A 17,479-nucleotide genomic window follows, 5' to 3' on the forward strand; every position below is an offset into this window, starting at 1 on the left:
ATGGGAAAGCCAAATACTACTGTTCTGCTAAAGGAATGGGGTATTACTATTGTTATTCTAAAAGAACTATTTACCAATGCTGCCTGGAATGGCTTAGGGTTTGTTGTTGTTGCTGTTGTTATTGTTATTGTTGTTGCTGCTGCTGCTTGTTTTATTTTGCTACACAGAGACCAAGCTGGACTTGAATTTGTCGCCACCCTGCTGCCTACCCCTCAAATGTTGTGATTATAGGCATATACCATTACATCAAACACTTCGGTTTTCAGTTTGGTTTGGTTTGATTTGGTTTTCTTTTTTTGGTCTATGAATATTTGTGCACGCCTGTGCACCATCTGTGTGCCTGGTGCCTGAAGGGGCCAGAAGACCGTACTAGATCCCCAGGAACTGGAGATGCAAAGTTGTGAGCCACCATGTGAGTGCTGGGAATTGGCGTCCCTTGATCCCTCTGCAAGAGGAGCCAAGACTCTTAGCCTCCAAACCATCTCGCCAGTCCTTGGTCTGGATTTTTTATTGTTGGGTTTGATTCCGCAGGCAGGTGTTTTTGCTGAGATAAATCCCTATCACTGCCAATGAGAATGTGAAATGTTAAAGCTGGTAGGCAAAATAATCTAGCAATTTTCCAAATAGAATTATCAGACAACTCAGAACTTGTATATTATGCAAATTAATCTCAAAAAACTTTCAAACAAAGCTTCTGCATAAATACTCATAGCAGTGCCATTTAAAATCACATCACTGAAAGGGGAAAACAAAACATATATCCTTCAATCAGTGGGTAGATGAGCAAAATATAGTTTATCTGTAGTGTGGAATTTTATTCAGTCACTGAAATGAAAGATTGACTGAATAAACAGTAGAACATGAACACATGTTAAGTGTAAGATGTTATGCACATAAAATCACAGTTTGCATGATTCTATTTACCGTTTGTCCCACCTTACCTTCAGAGGACACGTTCTAAAATATCTTCTCTAAAAACATCTCTAACACAATGGATGCCTAAAACTTCATATAGTACCAAATTATTATAACTACATATATGCACATATATGTATCATATTTTGTATTTTTATATATACATATTTACTATATAAACATGTGTATATATGTATATATTTAAATGTATGTGTATATATTGTATATTTTAAAATATTATGTATATATGAATACACATGTGTGTATATTTAAAACTATATATTGTATGATATATTGTACATTATATATTATATAGTTTTAAATATAGTGTTTTTCTAAATACACATATTAACCTATGATATACACACATACCCTACGATGCTTAATTTACAAATTATACACAGTAATATGTTAATAATAAAATAATTATGGCAATACAAACAAAAGTTATATGCATGTGATTTCTCTTTCAAATTTTATTAATGTAGTTTTATATGTATGATTTCACTAAAATTAAAGTCTCCCTTTGGTATATTTTCTCCTTAAATTCTTTTTAATATTTATTTTATGTGTTTATTATCATATATGTATGAATTGCATACATATATACAGAGAGGTCACGGAACAATTTTTTTGGAATCAGTTTTTTCCTTCTACCTTGGGACATGGGGATAGAACTTGGGTCATCAGGCCTGGACAGCAGATTTTTGACCAGAGAACCTTCACCTCTCAAGTCCTGAGCTAAATTCTTTACCTCTGCCAGAATATGGTTGTGTCTTCATCATCAGCTTCTCCAGTATCTTATCCATAATTTTCAGTGGAAATCTATGCCTGAATCTAGGTGTCCATCCTTTTTCTTATGCAGTGCATTTTCCACATACAAACTGAATGCTACTTCCATCCAACAGTGCTTGTCATACTCTTCAGTTGTAATTTTTACAGTGTGAATAGTGACAACAAAACTAGTGTGAATTACTGGTTTTCCCCTCCACAATGTCATAGAAAAGGATTTCTTAGCCTCCATCTCAGCAACCTCAACAGGCAGTTGCTTTCTTAGTTCAGGAGAAATGCCCCAGTGGTTAAGAGCAGGCTTCCCAGTGCCTGGGTTGGATTCCCAGCATTCACTTGGCATCTTTTGATCTTTGTGGACATGAGGCATGTAAGTGGTGTAGATACATACATACATACAGGCAGGCAGGCAGAACACCCATGCGCATAAAATAAAATTAAGATTTAATTTTTCACCTTTTTGTATTTAAAAATAATGAGATGTATTTACATTCTTTGGACTTTTGAAAACCTTACCTTAAGAGTCCACCTTCGGTACTAAATATCTAAAACCAAGTTTTTAAAATTCTCATGCAGCTAAAACTAGAAATAGCATAAGGAAAAAATAAGGATCTTAAAGAGAGGGAGAGTGTAATAAAAAAAAAAACTCAAGCGACACCACATGCTGGCGAGGATGTGGGGAGAGAGGAACACTCTTTCATTGCTGGTGGGAATGCAAACTAGTACAGCCACTTTGGAAATCTATCTGGCGCTTTCTCAGAAAACTGGGAATAGGGCTTCCTCAAGACCCAGCCATTCCACTCCTTGGAATATACCCAGAAGATGCTCCAGCACACAACAAGGACATATGCTCAACCATGTTCATAGCTGCCTTATTCATAATAGCCAGAACCTGGAGACAGCCTAAGTGTCCCTCAGTTGAAGAATGGATAAATAAACTGGTACATATACACTATGAATACTACTCAGCTATTAAAAACGAGGAATTCCCGAAGTTTGTGGATAAATGGATTGAGCTAGAAATGGTCATAATGAGTGAGTTCACCCAGAAGCAAAAAAAGACAAACGGTATATACTCACTTATAATTGCACACTAGCCCAAGGGATATGTCCCATGAAAGTCTTCACTTACCAGGAAAGTGGGACAGAGGGGAGGACATCCTATTGGGACTCTAGGTGAGAGAAGCATGGGAGAATGAGGAAATAGAAGGATCCATAGGGTCCTAGAAACCTACAAAAAGAACATTATGGCTGGCGGATCTGCACCAAGTAAGGACAATACATGCAGTAAACATCGAACCCCTTTTCTGATCTAGCCAAAGGGCAGCGCATTCTCCATTGTGTGGAGAGCAGGGACTGACTCTGACATGAACTCTGGTGCCCCATACTTGACCACTTCCCCTTGGTGGGGAGGCCTGGTGGCACTCAGAGAAAAAATAGGCAGGCTATCTGGATGAGACTTGATAGGCTATAACCATATAGTGGGGGAGGGAGCCCCCTTCTGTCACAGACCTAGGAGAGGGGAAAAGGGTGAAAGAGGGAGGGAGGGAGGGAGGAACAGGAGGATACAAGTGAGGGGATAACAATTGAGATGTAATCTTAATAAATTAATAAATTTTTTAAAACTTTTCATCTTTTTTTAAAAAGAAGAGAAGGGGGACAACAAAAACCAAAGGCACATATGAAAATTCCTAAATGAAAACCAGTCTCTTGTAAGCTAATTTAAGACAAATTTGAAAAGTGGAAGTCTCAGTTTGGCTCTTGCCTACAATTTCGGCCCCTAGGAGTTGAGTGTGAGTTCCTGAACAGGGTGACAGCCTGGGTTCCTTTCTTAACAACAAAAATATTTTTCTGCCAAGTGTGGTGGGACCTATCTGTAATTCCAGCACTCAGTGGCCTGAGATAAAAAGGATTGTCCCAAATTGAGATGTGGATCTACATAGTGAATTCCAAGTCATCCTGGCCCACAGAATGAGACCCCAGCTCAATTTAAAAAATAATAATATTTAGAAAGGATCCAACATTAGTAAGGACAGAAGGAACCATTGAAATGTAAAAGAAAAAGACAAAGTTCTTTTAATTCCTATATAAACCTAGATGTTAACACACAGTAGCCCACAAGAAAGAAACTGGGCTAGGAAACCTGCCGAGGTTTGGCAGCCCAGAGAGTTGCTAATATTTCTTGCCACGCTGCCTTGCTGCCTGAGGCTCAGTGAAGATACACCCACCCCTCTTGCTCCACACTTAACTAATGGGGGCTGTATTGCTCGCAGGTGCTTCACCACCAGCACTCTTTGAGCGGGAAAGGGCTGCAGGCGGGCAGTGCGCAAGCGCCGGGCGGCAGGCAGCGCGCGGCGTGGGGCGGAGGGGCGCGCGGCGTGGGGCGGAGGGGCGCGCGGCGCGGGGCGGGGGGTGGGCGGCACGTGGCACGTGGCGGCGGGCGGTGAACCGCGACCCGCGAAAAGCGGGCGGGCATCCGGGCGGGCGGCGCTGGGCGGGCGGCGGGCGGTGAACCGCAACAGGCGAAAAGCGGGCAGGCGGCGCTGGGCGGGCGGCGGGCGGTGAACCGCAACAGGCGAAAAGCGGGCGGGCATCCGGGCGGGAGGCGCTCGGCGGGCGGCACCTGGCGGCGGGCGGTGAATGGCGGGCGGCGAACAGCGGGCGGGCATGGGGGGGGGGGGCGGCGAGCGGCGAACAGAGCGCGGCCGTCCTGGCTGGTGGCGAGCTGCGGGCGGGCAAGTGGCGGGCGGCCGGTGGAGGCGGGCGGGCAGCGGCTGGCAAGCAGTGGCCGGGCATCGGGCTGGCGGCAGGCGGCAGAGTCAGGCGAGCGGTGAGCCGCGAGGGGCAGTTTTAAAAAAAAAATCAAGGTGCCAGGAGCGGTGGCACAAGCCTGTAATCCCAGTACTTGAGAAGCAGAGGCAATTGGATCTCTGTGAATTTGAGGCCAGCCTGGTCTACAAAACCGAGCCCAGGACAGGCAGGCTGTTATACAGAGAAACCCTGTCTAGAAAAAAACAAACAAAACCAAAACAATCTAGGTTCAGCGAGCTTCCCCTGAGTTGAGCTCAAGTTTGTAATAGAAACTGCAAGACATTCCGGGCTGCACAGATACAAAACAAAACAAAAATCAGCGGGCCTTTCGTTTGATTGTTTATTTGTTCGCTTTTAAACATGCGGCAGAGTATGCTTAAAGAAATATTTAATGCCCCCAAGAATGCTTATGTTATGAGGCCTCTCAAATATTAGAATCACAGACTACCACACCACACCAACTCAAAAAACTTGTGCATTGGCTTCTTTAGATCCAATTATCTAAATGTCAGGGGAAATTTATAGCTAAATTTCATTTGTGTATATAATCTATAAAATGTAATGGCTATATTTGTCATTTTAAAAAAGGTTTTTACCTTAAAAATCTATTTTAGGGATTCTGTTTGGGGTATGAGAACTGCCAACAGCACTGTCTGTGCTCACTGGGATTATTTAGTATAATAAGGATTACTTAGCATGAACACTGAGCTTTCAGAACAGTTAGCCTGATAAAAGCACTACTAAGACTTGTTCAGTAGGCAGGTACCATACAGAGACATGTCCCACAAGAAAGGAATTTACTTCCTAGGTTGTGTGGCCAGCAGCTCTGTAATGTGTCCTCACAAATAATACCCTGAGTAACACACACACACACACACACACACACACACACACACACACAAATTCCATCTATGAATTGTTTTAAGTGTTTCAATAAAATATGTCCCTGCTGGAGGTGACCAAAGGTAACTAAAGCCAGTGAAAGTGACCCACGGGGGTCGGGGTGGGGGTGGGGGTGGGGGCAGTGCATTCAGAGCCTGAGATATTAATTTCTCCCCTAGGTGCTGAGCAAATGGAAGTGGTAGCTTAGAAACCCAGCACTACTGGATGCTACCCCTCCTCCTGTTTGAAGTGAAGTGGGTAAAGCTATGGTGCAACGGGAAGGGGCCTAGACTCAAGAGAAGCAGAGCCTTAGATCCTTCCTCCAAAATACATCTCTCCCTCCAACTTCCCCGCCCGCCCACCCCCACCCTACCACACACACACACACACACACCCTGGCGCGCGCGCGCACACACACACACACACATTTCTCCCTGGAATATCCTTATTTACGATTTGAATTAAGACATAAATAATAAAGTAAAAAGTGCACGGATTTTGTAGTGAAACTGCAGTTGCCTGGCGTCCTGTGAAAGAAGGGCTGCCTTCTATGGAGAGAGAGAGAGAGAGAGAGAGAGAGAGAGAGAGAGAGAGAGAGAGAGAGAGAGAGAGAGAGAGAGAGAATGCCAACAAAGTGCCTTTAACGGTAGGATAAACCGCGTGGTGCCAAACACAAGGTCACAATTACAAGCATTTTAATATTAAGGATATTAACACACAGCGAGGTACTTGCGAACACCTTTTGGAAAAGTATACAGCCCTTTTAAATTTGACTCGCTAAAGTCTAGACGGAAAAAGAGGGCGGGGGTATAGTCCCAGGAAAAGGGGCGGGAAGGGCAAAGCACTCTCCCGCCTTTAGAGTTTAAATGCCCCGAAATTGGGCGCGGTTTTTTTCCCTCAGTGCAGAGCAAGTTTGCGCTCCGCACAAGCAACCTAGCTCCGCAAAGGCGCCAAAGCGCCAGGAACCAAAGGGCGGGCCCTAGGAAACGTAAGCTTAAGCGTTCTTGGACATCTTCGGATACCTTTATAGAACTCTGGTGCCCCTACAATTCGGGGGGAAAAAAACAAAACAACCAAACAAAAATTACCAGAGGCACAAAGGGTTTCTTGCAAGGTGTCTCTGACCTACTTGCACCAATGGCACCCTGGCACCCCGGAATAAGCAGCAAGCTCCTCTGCAAAGTCAACTGGCTGCGCTCTGGGAAAGCTTCGTGAGCGCCAATTTAAAAAGCAATTTATAAGCCAGAAAAGGCAGGCGGGGGTGATTCCCAGCACTCTTGAGGCAGGGGCAGGTGGATCTCTGAGTTCCAGGCCAGCCTGGTCTACATTGCAAGTTCCTGGACAACCAGGGCTACACAAAGAAACCCTGCCTGGGGGGTGGCGGGGAGCGCCCTGAAGCAGGAGCTTGCCTAAACTTCGTTGGTCCAATTCACAGATTCTAGGTAAGAGAATATAAAACCAAAAGGCCCTAGCAAGTCCTTAGAAAGATGGATCCAGTGCTCAAAGGGGGGGGGGGGGAATTAACCCTTTTGTTAGAGTGCCCGTTCACAATCCTGAGTCCACGTATTTTTCCTGTGGGGTGGGGAGTAAAATGGCAAGGAGCCAGTGCATGCTTTAAAATGGAGTTAGAGACATTGGGTAAATGCTTGGGGTTTCGCTAGCTGGTGGGAGCTCACAGCCGCTAAATTGGGATTCAAAACCCTGTGTAGCCCCCTCCTGCAACTGAGGAGCCCGGGTACAGTTAGTTTGCAACAAATGGAAGCCACCTTCGCCACGTGGTGAGCTCAGAGTCCGACCGGCATTAACAAACACAAGCAGCGCACCCCCCACACACACAAGTCCCACCCACTCCGAATTGCTACATTCCTTAATTCTGACAGGTGGAGTCCAGCCGAGCGTACTACGTCAAGCCGGATCCCTACCCCACGCGGGAGGGGGCGCGGGGACCAGCACTATAAAAGGCGGTGCGACTCCTGGAGAAGCGCCACTCCGGTCCAGGAGGCTTTGCAGGCAACACCTCTAAGCCTCCATCCACCTCCATCGCTTCTCCCAGACGACTAGGAATCCCTAAGAGTTTGCAACTCTACAACAGCGCTCCAGCCATGAAACCTCACAACAAATGCGACTGCAGCTACTGCAGTGAACTCAACAACTTTGAAAAACCAGAGAAGGAGGAACCAGCTGAGGGTTAGTGTCTTGGTTTGGGCAGATTAATGGCGAACTCGGGAAAGAAACTTTTTTTGCGCGCGGCGCGTAAACTTTGTGCCGCAAAGCTCTAGAACTTTCGCGGTCTCTGCCGCTCCTTTAAAGCAACCCCTCATTCGCCCCACCCTAAAATCCTGGGCTCGGCTTTTTCTCTAGACCCACAGCCTAACTTGAGCTCGTCGCTTTTGGAGGGAGCCAACTACCAGGAAAACGCAGAATGTGAACCTTACTCCCCCAACGTCGGAGTCAGCAAGGAGGAGGAGGAAAAATTAGAGATGCAAAGTTAGTGCCTGGGCAGGGATAGATACCACTGCGAAATCATAGAGGGCAATTTAAATTCGCTGCAGCGGGAGAGGGGTGGCGGCGGGAGGGAGGGAGGGGGGCGGAGCGCGCGGACTAGTGCAATCGCCGAGCTACCAGTCTAGACGGAGCCCCTCGCCGTGCGATTCTTGGGCGCCAGCGCGCTGCGCTCGCGCTCGCGCCTGCGCTCTCGCGCTCGCGCTCGCTCGCTCGCTCGCTCGCTCTCTCTCTCTCTCTCTCTCTCTCTCTCTCTCTCTCTCTCTCTCTCTCTCTCTCTCTCTCTCTCTCTCTCTCTCTCTCTCTCTCTCTCTCTCTCTCCCTCCCTCCCCTCTGTACCCCCTTCCCACCCCCATTCGTCCCACCCTAACGTCCTAGGCTCTAACGCCCGGCTTTTACTTTCTGCTTTCTTCCTTCTCCAGACCCACAGCCTAACTTGAGCTCGTCGCTTTTGGAGGGAGCCGACTACCAGGAAAATGCAGATTTTGAATTTACTTACCCTCCAGACTTTGGAGCCAGCTTGGAAGAGGAAGAAATGGAGATGGAAAGTCAGTGCCTGGGCAGGGATAGCTACCACTGGGAATTTCTAGAGGGCAATTTAAATTCGGGCTCAGCTCTACATCCCCCTCGTGTGCGCAGCTGCGGGAGAGGAGTGGCGGCGGGAGGGGGAAGCGCACGAGTCACCCAGCCACCGGTCTAGAGGGAGCCCCTCACTTTCCCTTTCCCGCGCGGTTCTTGGCCGCCAACGTGCTGGTCTCCCTCCCTTCCTCCTCCCTCCCCCTCCCCCTCCCTTCCCCCTCCCCCTCCCTCCCCCCTCCCTCCCCCTCCCCCTCCCTCCCCCCTCCCCCTCCCTCCCCCCTCCCTCCCTCCCCCCTCCCTCCCCCCCTCTCTCTCCCTCCTCCCTCCCTTCTTCTCTTCTCTTCTTTCTCTCTCTCTGTCTCTCTCTCTCTCTCTCTCTCTGTCTCTCTCTCTCTCTCTCTCTCTCTCTCTCTCTCCCCCCCCTCTGTACCCCTTCCTCCCCCCTTTAAATCAACCCCCACTCGCCCCATTCGTCCCACCCTAACATCCTGGGCTCCAACGCCCGGCTTTTACTTTCTGCTTTCTTCCTTCTCCAGACCCACAGCCTATCTTGAGCTCGTCGCTTTTGGAGGGAGCCGACTACGAGGAAAACCCAGATTTTGAACTTACATACTCTCCTGACTTTGGAGCCAGCAAAGAGGAGGACGAAATGGAGATGGAAAGTCAGTGCCTAGGCAGGGATAGATACCACTGGAAATTTCTAGAGGGCAATTTAAATTCGGGCTCATCTTTATGTTTCCATAGTGTGCGCAGCGGGGTAGGGAAGTGGCGGCGGGGGGCGGGGGGGGGGACGAAGCGCGACTAGGACAGTCACCGCGCCACCCCTCTAGACCGAGCCCCTCACCTTCCCTTTCCCGCGCGGTCCTTGGGCGCCAAGGCACTGGTTTTTGTTTGTTTGTTGTTTTGGTTTTTTCCCTCTCCCTCTCTCCTCCCTCCCTCCCTTTCTCCTCCTCTCTCCCTCCCTGTCCCTCCCTCCCTCCCTCCTCCTTCTCCCTCTCTGTGCGTACACGTGAGCGTGTTTTTTCTTTTCCCCAGACTCTCAGCTCAGCGAGGCCTCGACGGTTCCAGAAGAAGACAACTACCAGGAAAACAAGAATTTACAGCCCGAGAGTGGAGAAGCAGCTGCCCCTGTTGCGGAAGCACCAGAAGCCGGGGAGAGGGGCGAAAACCTAGAGTTTGGAGTAGCCCAGGAGCCCAGCGCTCAGTTCGGGGAGGCGGATGCCATCCTCACGACGCTGCAGTCCCCGCCGCAGCCCCCGCCGCAGCCCCCGCCGCAACCCCTGCTGCCGGCGCCGCGCCGCGGCAACCGCGTTTTCTTCACCCCTAATCAGCGGCAGGAGCTGGAGGAGTATTTCCAGAGAAGCCGGTACCCGGACGTGTTTGCACGGTAAGCGGAGTTTTCCGGAGGTAGTGCTGGTTCCATAGGCAAGCTCGGAACTTTGCTGGGTGGTAGCTCTCCAAAGTCAGGAGAAGCTAAGGGGCGCCAAGTCCCGGGGGTCTATCTTAAATCTGGAGGCTTGAGGCAAGGCAGGGAAGCACCAGCCTGAACTGACGGACCTGCGTGGGAGAGGGACAGGACTGTCGAGGAGCTCGTGAAGGAGTAGGAGCTCGCGTCACTTAAAATGTTGGTAGTGTGCTCAGCATGAGTTTTTTGTGGTTGGGGTCAGGTTTTTGTTGTTGTTTGGAATTTTTTAATATTATAGTAAAATAGTGCTTTTTTGCATTTAGTGAACATTTAAAATTTTTTGAGTTTGAGTGCAAGATAAGCATCCAAATAAGGCTCCGCGCTACACTAAGTTGGGCGCTCTTCTCTCACCCCGCCCTGCAAAGTGCTGAAATTTCCTAACTCTGGGTTGCGCTGTGTTTCCAAAGCTGTTGGGGAAGAGCCTACCCATTCTAGCCCGGGTGAAATGAGAGACCAGGATTGGTTGGTGCAGGCAATGAAGATAGAGAGCCCCACTCTGACTTTGCCCGAACTCAGGCTTCAGCTTGGGAACAAAAAAGAATAATTTCCACTGGGCACACTTGGGCCTAAGCAGTTTTTTACTTCCTTCTTTGAGAGTTTACCTCACTATCTTAGAGTAAACAGAAATATTTAGGTTCAAAACGCCACTTTGGAGTTGGGGGATTAGCTCAGTGTTACAGCTTTTGCCTAGGAAGCATAAAGTCCTGAGTTCTCAACAGCAAAACAGGGGTGCTGCGTTTTGTTTTTTGTACAGAGCAGTCTCTCATGAAAAAAATTCTCTTCTGCTTCACAAAAAAAGGTAGTCATATTTAGCTAGCTAGCTACCAGACATTTTCATATCTATTCCCCGCCTCCCTTTTTAATTTTAAATTGAACAAATAACTTGTGAACAGGAAGCCATTATGTAAATCAAGTCTCTCTGTATTATAGAAAACTGCACTGGGGTGTGGGGTTAGATTAATATATATCCATAGCTTTCATTTTAGCCACAACTTCATATACTAACCAGTTTCTTTTTTCTCCCATCAGAATGGAACTTGCCAGACGCCTGGATTTGCCTGAAAACAGAGTGCAGGTTAGTACATTTTTGAAAAACAATTAAGTGGGGGTGAGTATTCTAAAACACGTTTTAGGTTACTTTTGACCTGGTTTGTTTGTTTGGGTTTTTGGGGTTTTGTTGTTGTTGTTGGGTTTTTTGGTTTTTGTTTTGTTTTGTTTTGTTTCTGAGACAGGGTTTCTCTGTGTAGTACTGGCTGTCCTGGTCTCACTTATGTAGAACAGACTGGCTTCAAACTCAGAGATCCTTCTACCTCTTACCTCTACCTCCTGAGAGTGCTGGCATTAAAGGCAGACATGCATGCACCACGACCAGGCCTGAGCTTCTTACATTGGTGTGTTTGGGGGCAAATGAATTTTATATCTGGTGTGTGTGTGTGTGTGTGTGTGTGTGTTTCACTGACCTTTGAAGGATAGAAAAGTTATAAATATGTGGTCTGGCATAGGCATTTTTGCACATACTATACAGCTTCAACTTTGTGAAACTACAAATAAAGTTCAAGTAACTTCTCTGTTCAGAAAAAAATTGTCCAAGTTTAAAGAGCAAATTCTATTTTCTAAGTTGCCAGAAAAGCTATTAACAGTAAGTTCAAATGATGTGTGTTTGTTTTATTTTACTGTGATGTTTATTATATTTAATGGTAATCTAATTGATCACATGGTCCGGGGTTCTAGAAATGACACTGAAGTAAGCATGTGGCTATTTGGATTTCTTAAGGTCTTAGTAACATCACACACACACACACACACACACACACACACACACACACACACACACACACACACGAGCTTCCAGGACTTGTTTTCTTAGCCTCTCATATTTCTGTAGAAGTACCAAAAAATTACAAATAAGGAAAGAGACGTCCTTTTTGTTGTTTGTTTCTGCATGCTCCCCCTTTTTTCTTTTTTATTAATTTAACTATTAATTCACTTTACATCCAAGTCATAGTCCCCTGGCACTCCATCTCTCCTCCCCTATTCCTCAGAAAAGTAGAGCCCCCCCACCCCACCCCAGTTCATTAAGCTACATCAGGGCAGGAGAGGTGACCTAGCCATTAAAGGGTAGGCAACCCAAAACGCAAGAAAATGTTCTGAACTCTCTGATCCTCCACAGCTTGAGTTTCCCCAGGAAACAGAATGCACACTTCCTTTCTCTCTCTTTCTTCCTTCCTACCTTCCTTCCCCTTCCATGTTTTCTGTCTTTCTTCCTCTCTGTTTTACAATAAAATAGACTTGATTTTAGAAAAACAGAATTGGTAATACTGGCTTAATATGTCCTCACAACAAAATGTTCTATCCATTGCTCTTGGTTGTGGTTAGGAAGATCTGATGTTGGTACGTTTGTCTCTCTCCAAAACAGGCTTTATATTGCATAAAGATTCTCAATCCTGAGATGAGGCAAAGAAGCAGATTTGGACAGGGAGAGGCTTTTTGCTTCAAGTAAAAATTGCTGGTTCAGAGATGTCAAAAGAATTAAATCATTGGAAACTGTAATCTAGTTTGCTAAGAATAAAAATTAAGATTGAACCTTGATTGTACCTTAAAATAGTTAGCAAGTGCTAAGTACTTGGGGACAACCATTTTTTTGTGATCACACACACCCCCCCCCATTCCACATTGTGGTTTAACACTTTCTTAAAATGTGGATTTGGTGCTTCCTGCTTGATATTGGAATATTTTTTTGCTAAGAAGTGGGATTGCAGAGCCTGGGGTGCCCTGCCACACTGCGCAGCACTGACTCCAGTACAGAATTGTAAAAGTAGCAAGAACTTGAGGAAATGACTGAGTCTTAAAATAGTAAAGTGATGCCCCACCCCCGGGCTTCAGCAGGCTACAGCCTGACAAGTCACAAAACTTCTAGGACTGTATGGTAGGACTCCCTTGACTTACCAACACCTGGTTCATTTTCAAGAGGACAAATGAACCCTTGAACATCCTTGGAGAACATATGTCTAAAAGACCAACATATTCTGATTGAAGATAAGAGTTTCCTTTAAATACAGAGTGGTTCTCAATATGGTTTGACCCAGACAACACTTTTTTTTTTACAGGGTTGGTTTTCCCCACCATAGAGTGACAGTATTCCTAGTACAGAGGGGAAATGAATAGCTGGATAACTAGTTCAACACTTCTTTACCTTGCATTACCAGCAAGGACCTGGTACAGCTCATCTGCATCCAAAGCCCAGAAATTAGTTTTAAAATATTAAAGGTGGAGGAGAGAAATACAGCAATATTTCAAGTTCTACACCAGGCTTAGTTTGCTGTTGGCATGTAGTTTTTTTATTATGACATTCATTATCCAGTATCCTAAACAAATCTTTTTTTTACTTTTTAGATTTGGTTTCAAAACAGAAGGGCCAAGTGGAGACGACATCAGCAGGCAGAAGCAAACAGAAACATGAATCCAGGCCCCATGGGCCCCCCTGTGCGTGTATTCATGGATCCGCATTGTGGTCCCATTCCTATTGTGGAGGTTGTTTGGAAATGTTACCCTGTGGTGCCGCCTCCGCCTCCCATGCATGCTCAAATGCACCGCCTTCCACTCATGCACCATCTTCCACCCATGCACCCTCTTCCACCCCTGCACCCACTTCCACCCATGCACCCTCTTCTACCCATGCCCCCTCTTCTACCCATGCACCCTCTTCTACCCATGCCCCCTCCACAATTCAGAATGCCTGTACTACCTGAGCTACCCCTTCCACCCCTATTTCCCTGGCCACCTGTGCCACTTGATGGTCAAATGCCCAATGCAGCTATGGGATATGCCCCCAATGGCAATGGCAATGCAGCTATGGGATATGCCCCCAATGGCAATGACAATGACAATGCAGCTAGATATGCCCCCAATGGCAATGACAATGACAATGCAGCTAGATATGCCCCCAATGGCAATGGCAATGGCAATGGCAATGCAGCTAGATATGCCCCCAATGGCAATGGCAATGCAGATATGGGATATGCCCTCAATGTCAATGGCAATGCAGCTAAATATGCTCCCAATGGCAATGGCAATGCAGCTATGGGATATGCCCCCAATGGCAATGCAGCTATGGGATATGTCCCCAATGCCAATGTCAATGCAGCTATGGGATATGCCCCCAATGCCAATGTCAATGCAGCTAGATATTCCTTAAATGACAATGGCAATGCAGCTATGGGATATGCCTTAAATGGCAATGGCAATGCAGCTATGGGATATGCCCCCAATGGCAATGGCAATGCAGCTATGGGATATGCCCCCAATGGCAATGGCAATGCAGCTATGGGATATGCCCCCAATGGCAATGACAGTGCAGCTAGATATGCCTTAAATGACAATGCAGCTATGGGATATGCCCCCAATGGCAATGACAATGTAGCTAGATATGCCTTAAATGGCAATGGCAATGCAGCTATGGGATATGCCCCCAATGGCAATGCAGCTATGGGATATGCCCCCAATGACAATGACAATGCAGCTAGATATGCCTTAAATGACAATGCAGCTATGGGATATGCCCCCAATGGCAGTGACAATGCAGCTATGGGATATGCCCCCAATGGCAATGGCAATGCAGCTATGGGATATGCCCCCAATGGCAATGACAATGCAGCTAGATATGCCTTAAATGGCAATGCAGCTGTGGGATATGCCCCCAATGGCAATGACAATGCAGTTAGATATGACCCCAATGACAATGCAGCTATGGGATATGCCCCCAACGGCGATGGCAATGCAGTTAGATATGACCCCAACGGCGATGGCAATGCAGCTATGGGATATGCCCCCAATGGCAATGACAATGCAGTTAGATATGCCGCCAACGGCGATGGCAATGCAGATATGGGATATGCCCCCAATGGCAATGGCAATGCAGCTAGATATGCCCCTAATGGCAATGGCAATGCAGCTATATATGGCCCCAATGGCAATGGCAATGCAGCTATGAGATATGACCCTAATAGCCATGGCAATTTTGCAGGTCCTTCATACTGAAATCTATGTCAGTTTTCCCAAAACATTTTTTGAATCAGATTTATGTTGTTCATAGACATTATTAAGATGTACTTATTAAACAGCTGTTAAACAAAATTATGTACAAAGTTAGTGTCTTCATTGTTTAAAATTAGGAGTTTGTTTTCAGTAAAAGCTTTGATTAGCAGCATATTGGCTTTCAGAGTCATACTGGGTTAAGGATATGGATGGAAGTTGCTAAGGGAATGAAATTTAAACAGAATGTTGGCAAGGCCTCCTTTTGTAGGATAACACCCTTAAGTTACTTTCAATAGGCCATATTTATTGTGAAGTTTTCCAAGTGCCCAAAGCAAGTATACATGAAGTAAAACATTTTCACTATACACCTCGCTCTCTTCATTTACATTACTATTTTTTCCAGGTGAGAACACAGGAATGTGCCAAATGGTGTGGGCAGTGTTTCTGGAAACAGTCATCTCCAAGCAGGGTGGTGTTGCAGTCAATTAGAACTCATGCGAAACCCTGGGAAACATTCTAGGTTACTCACTACTCTTTACAGGAAGACAGCAGCCAATCGCCTGACCAATTGCCCAGTTTTGTAAATTAATGCTTGCTATTTTGTGGAGGGGATGGGGATTGGAGTCATTCCATTCTTATAGCTCTGCCAGTTAAAAGAAATGCTCCATCAAGATTGGAAAACAGAGCTGTAATCCCAGCACTCAGAGAGGCAGAGGCAGACAGGTCTCTGTGAATTTGAGGCTAGCCTGTTCTACAAAGTGATTCCAGGACAGTCAGTCAGGGCCACACAGAGAAACCCTGTCTCCGAAAACAAACAAACAAAAAGGATATTGGGGGTCAGAGAGATAGCTGAGCAGTAAAAGCTCTTGTGAAAGAGCCTGCCCACCTGAATTTGTTCCTTGGAATTCACAGTGGAAGGAAGAGGTGATTCAGACTCACTGAATTCGTTCTCTGACATCCACACTATGGCACATGCACACCAGCATTCAATGCACATCACACATAAATACAACATAGAACATAATAAAAAGACCATAGGTTTATTGTGATGGTAGCTCATAATTTCTATCCCAGTCACTGGGAAGACAGGCAGATCGCTGTGATCTCCAGGCCAGCCTAGTCTATATAGTGAGTCTCAGATTAGCCAGGGATACATAGACAGACCCTGTCCTTTAAAAAAGAAGGAGGGGGAGGAGGAGGAGGAAGAAGAAGAAGAAGAGAAGACCGTCCATAGCGAGGCACACAGATATGGTGGTGGAGAATAACCTTGGTTAATTATGTACCTTGTTTAATTGTGTACACTATAATATATGCTGAATATTTAAAACTAAATACTGGTATATATTTTAAAAAATCATTTCTTCTAGAAAGTTTCCAAGGCAATGTATCATAAAGGTGGTATGTCATAAAGCATCAGTGATCAAAAAACGAGTGGGAACTACTTTGAGGCTTAAACTGTTTTGAACACTGATTCATGGATTGCAGTGTTAATTCTAAAATTAATTTTCTATGTTATCCTTTTTTAATCACAAGTAAGGTGTGAATGAGCAATATTGCTGATCTCCAGCAACTAATACTGATTGCATGCACACTCCTATCCTAATATCTTATAAGATGATGGTATCATCTCCTTGATCTTCAAAAGTCACCGTGTAAAAGCCTAATGAAATAAACTTTAATATACTAAAGACAACTACCAAAAAAAGGAAAAGAAATGTAAAGAACAATTAAATGCTATTGCCCCCTTTCTTTACTCACAGGCAGATGAACCGGTTGCTATAGATATCCCAGATAAAAAGCAGACAATTTCACCATGTACATATTTTTTTTACATTAAAGCAACTTGAACAGAATCCTAGTTCCAACGGGCAAAACTCTGTAAGTCTGAAAGGAAATCTGGCTTAGTGCTGATCCAAGCAAAGGATGGTATCCCGAGTGATTTTTTAGAATAGTTCTTGCAAAGCAGCAGTCAGGGCTAGAGGTTCATTTTTTAAAAAGTGGCAGAGCACACATGAGGTCATAGGTTCTTTTCTCAGTCCTGAGAGCCAAAAAATTATCAGAATGCTGCTTTATTTATACTTCCTTTGTAACAATCTGCCAGGAAGAAAACATCCTAAACCAAAGTATAGCATGAAGGAAGGGAACCAGACTCAGGGTTTTTAAACCATTTAACTTTTTAAAGTAAGAGATTTGTATTTGAATGGTTGACAGTTATTTTATTAACATGATTGTACTGAGAAATTATTGTAGTCCCTTCAGATAAAAGTGTTGATCAGAGGCCCCGAGGTGGAGCGCAGAATTGGCTGTTCTGGCCCCCAGGTTGGGCAGCAGCAGCACAAGTCCCTGAGTCTCCTTCCAGAGTCCCCCTGGAGCTGGCTGGCTGGGGAAGGGCAGGGGGAGGGTGGCCCATATGACGAAGGCCCAGTGAGATGGCAGGGGAAGTGCGTGCCTCAGCTTGGAGGAGTGGATCTTAGAACAGCTCAGGAATCTCTAAGACTGCTA

At 45.8% G+C, this 17,479-nt stretch overlaps 1 protein-coding gene across 1 annotated transcript; it reads left to right on the forward strand.

Annotated features, from left to right (window-relative positions):
• Nucleotides 1-7,400: 7,400 nt before the first annotated feature.
• ESX1 (ESX homeobox 1) lies at nucleotides 7,401-14,980 on the forward strand (the record flags this gene model as incomplete). The annotated part of the gene is made up of 7 exons (XM_084788580.1): nucleotides 7,401-7,584; nucleotides 7,759-7,884; nucleotides 8,322-8,447; nucleotides 9,015-9,140; nucleotides 9,514-9,865; nucleotides 10,973-11,018; nucleotides 13,337-14,980. Exons 1-7 carry the CDS (start codon nucleotides 7,500-7,502, stop codon nucleotides 14,978-14,980), a joined length of 2,505 nt encoding a protein of 834 aa, XP_084644706.1. The 5' UTR covers nucleotides 7,401-7,499.
• Nucleotides 14,981-17,479: the final 2,499 nt, after the last annotated feature.

The sequence above is a fragment of the Acomys minous genome, assembly GCF_964271855.1.
Source record: "Acomys minous genome assembly, chromosome: 7".
Taxonomy (NCBI): domain Eukaryota; kingdom Metazoa; phylum Chordata; class Mammalia; order Rodentia; family Muridae; genus Acomys; species Acomys minous.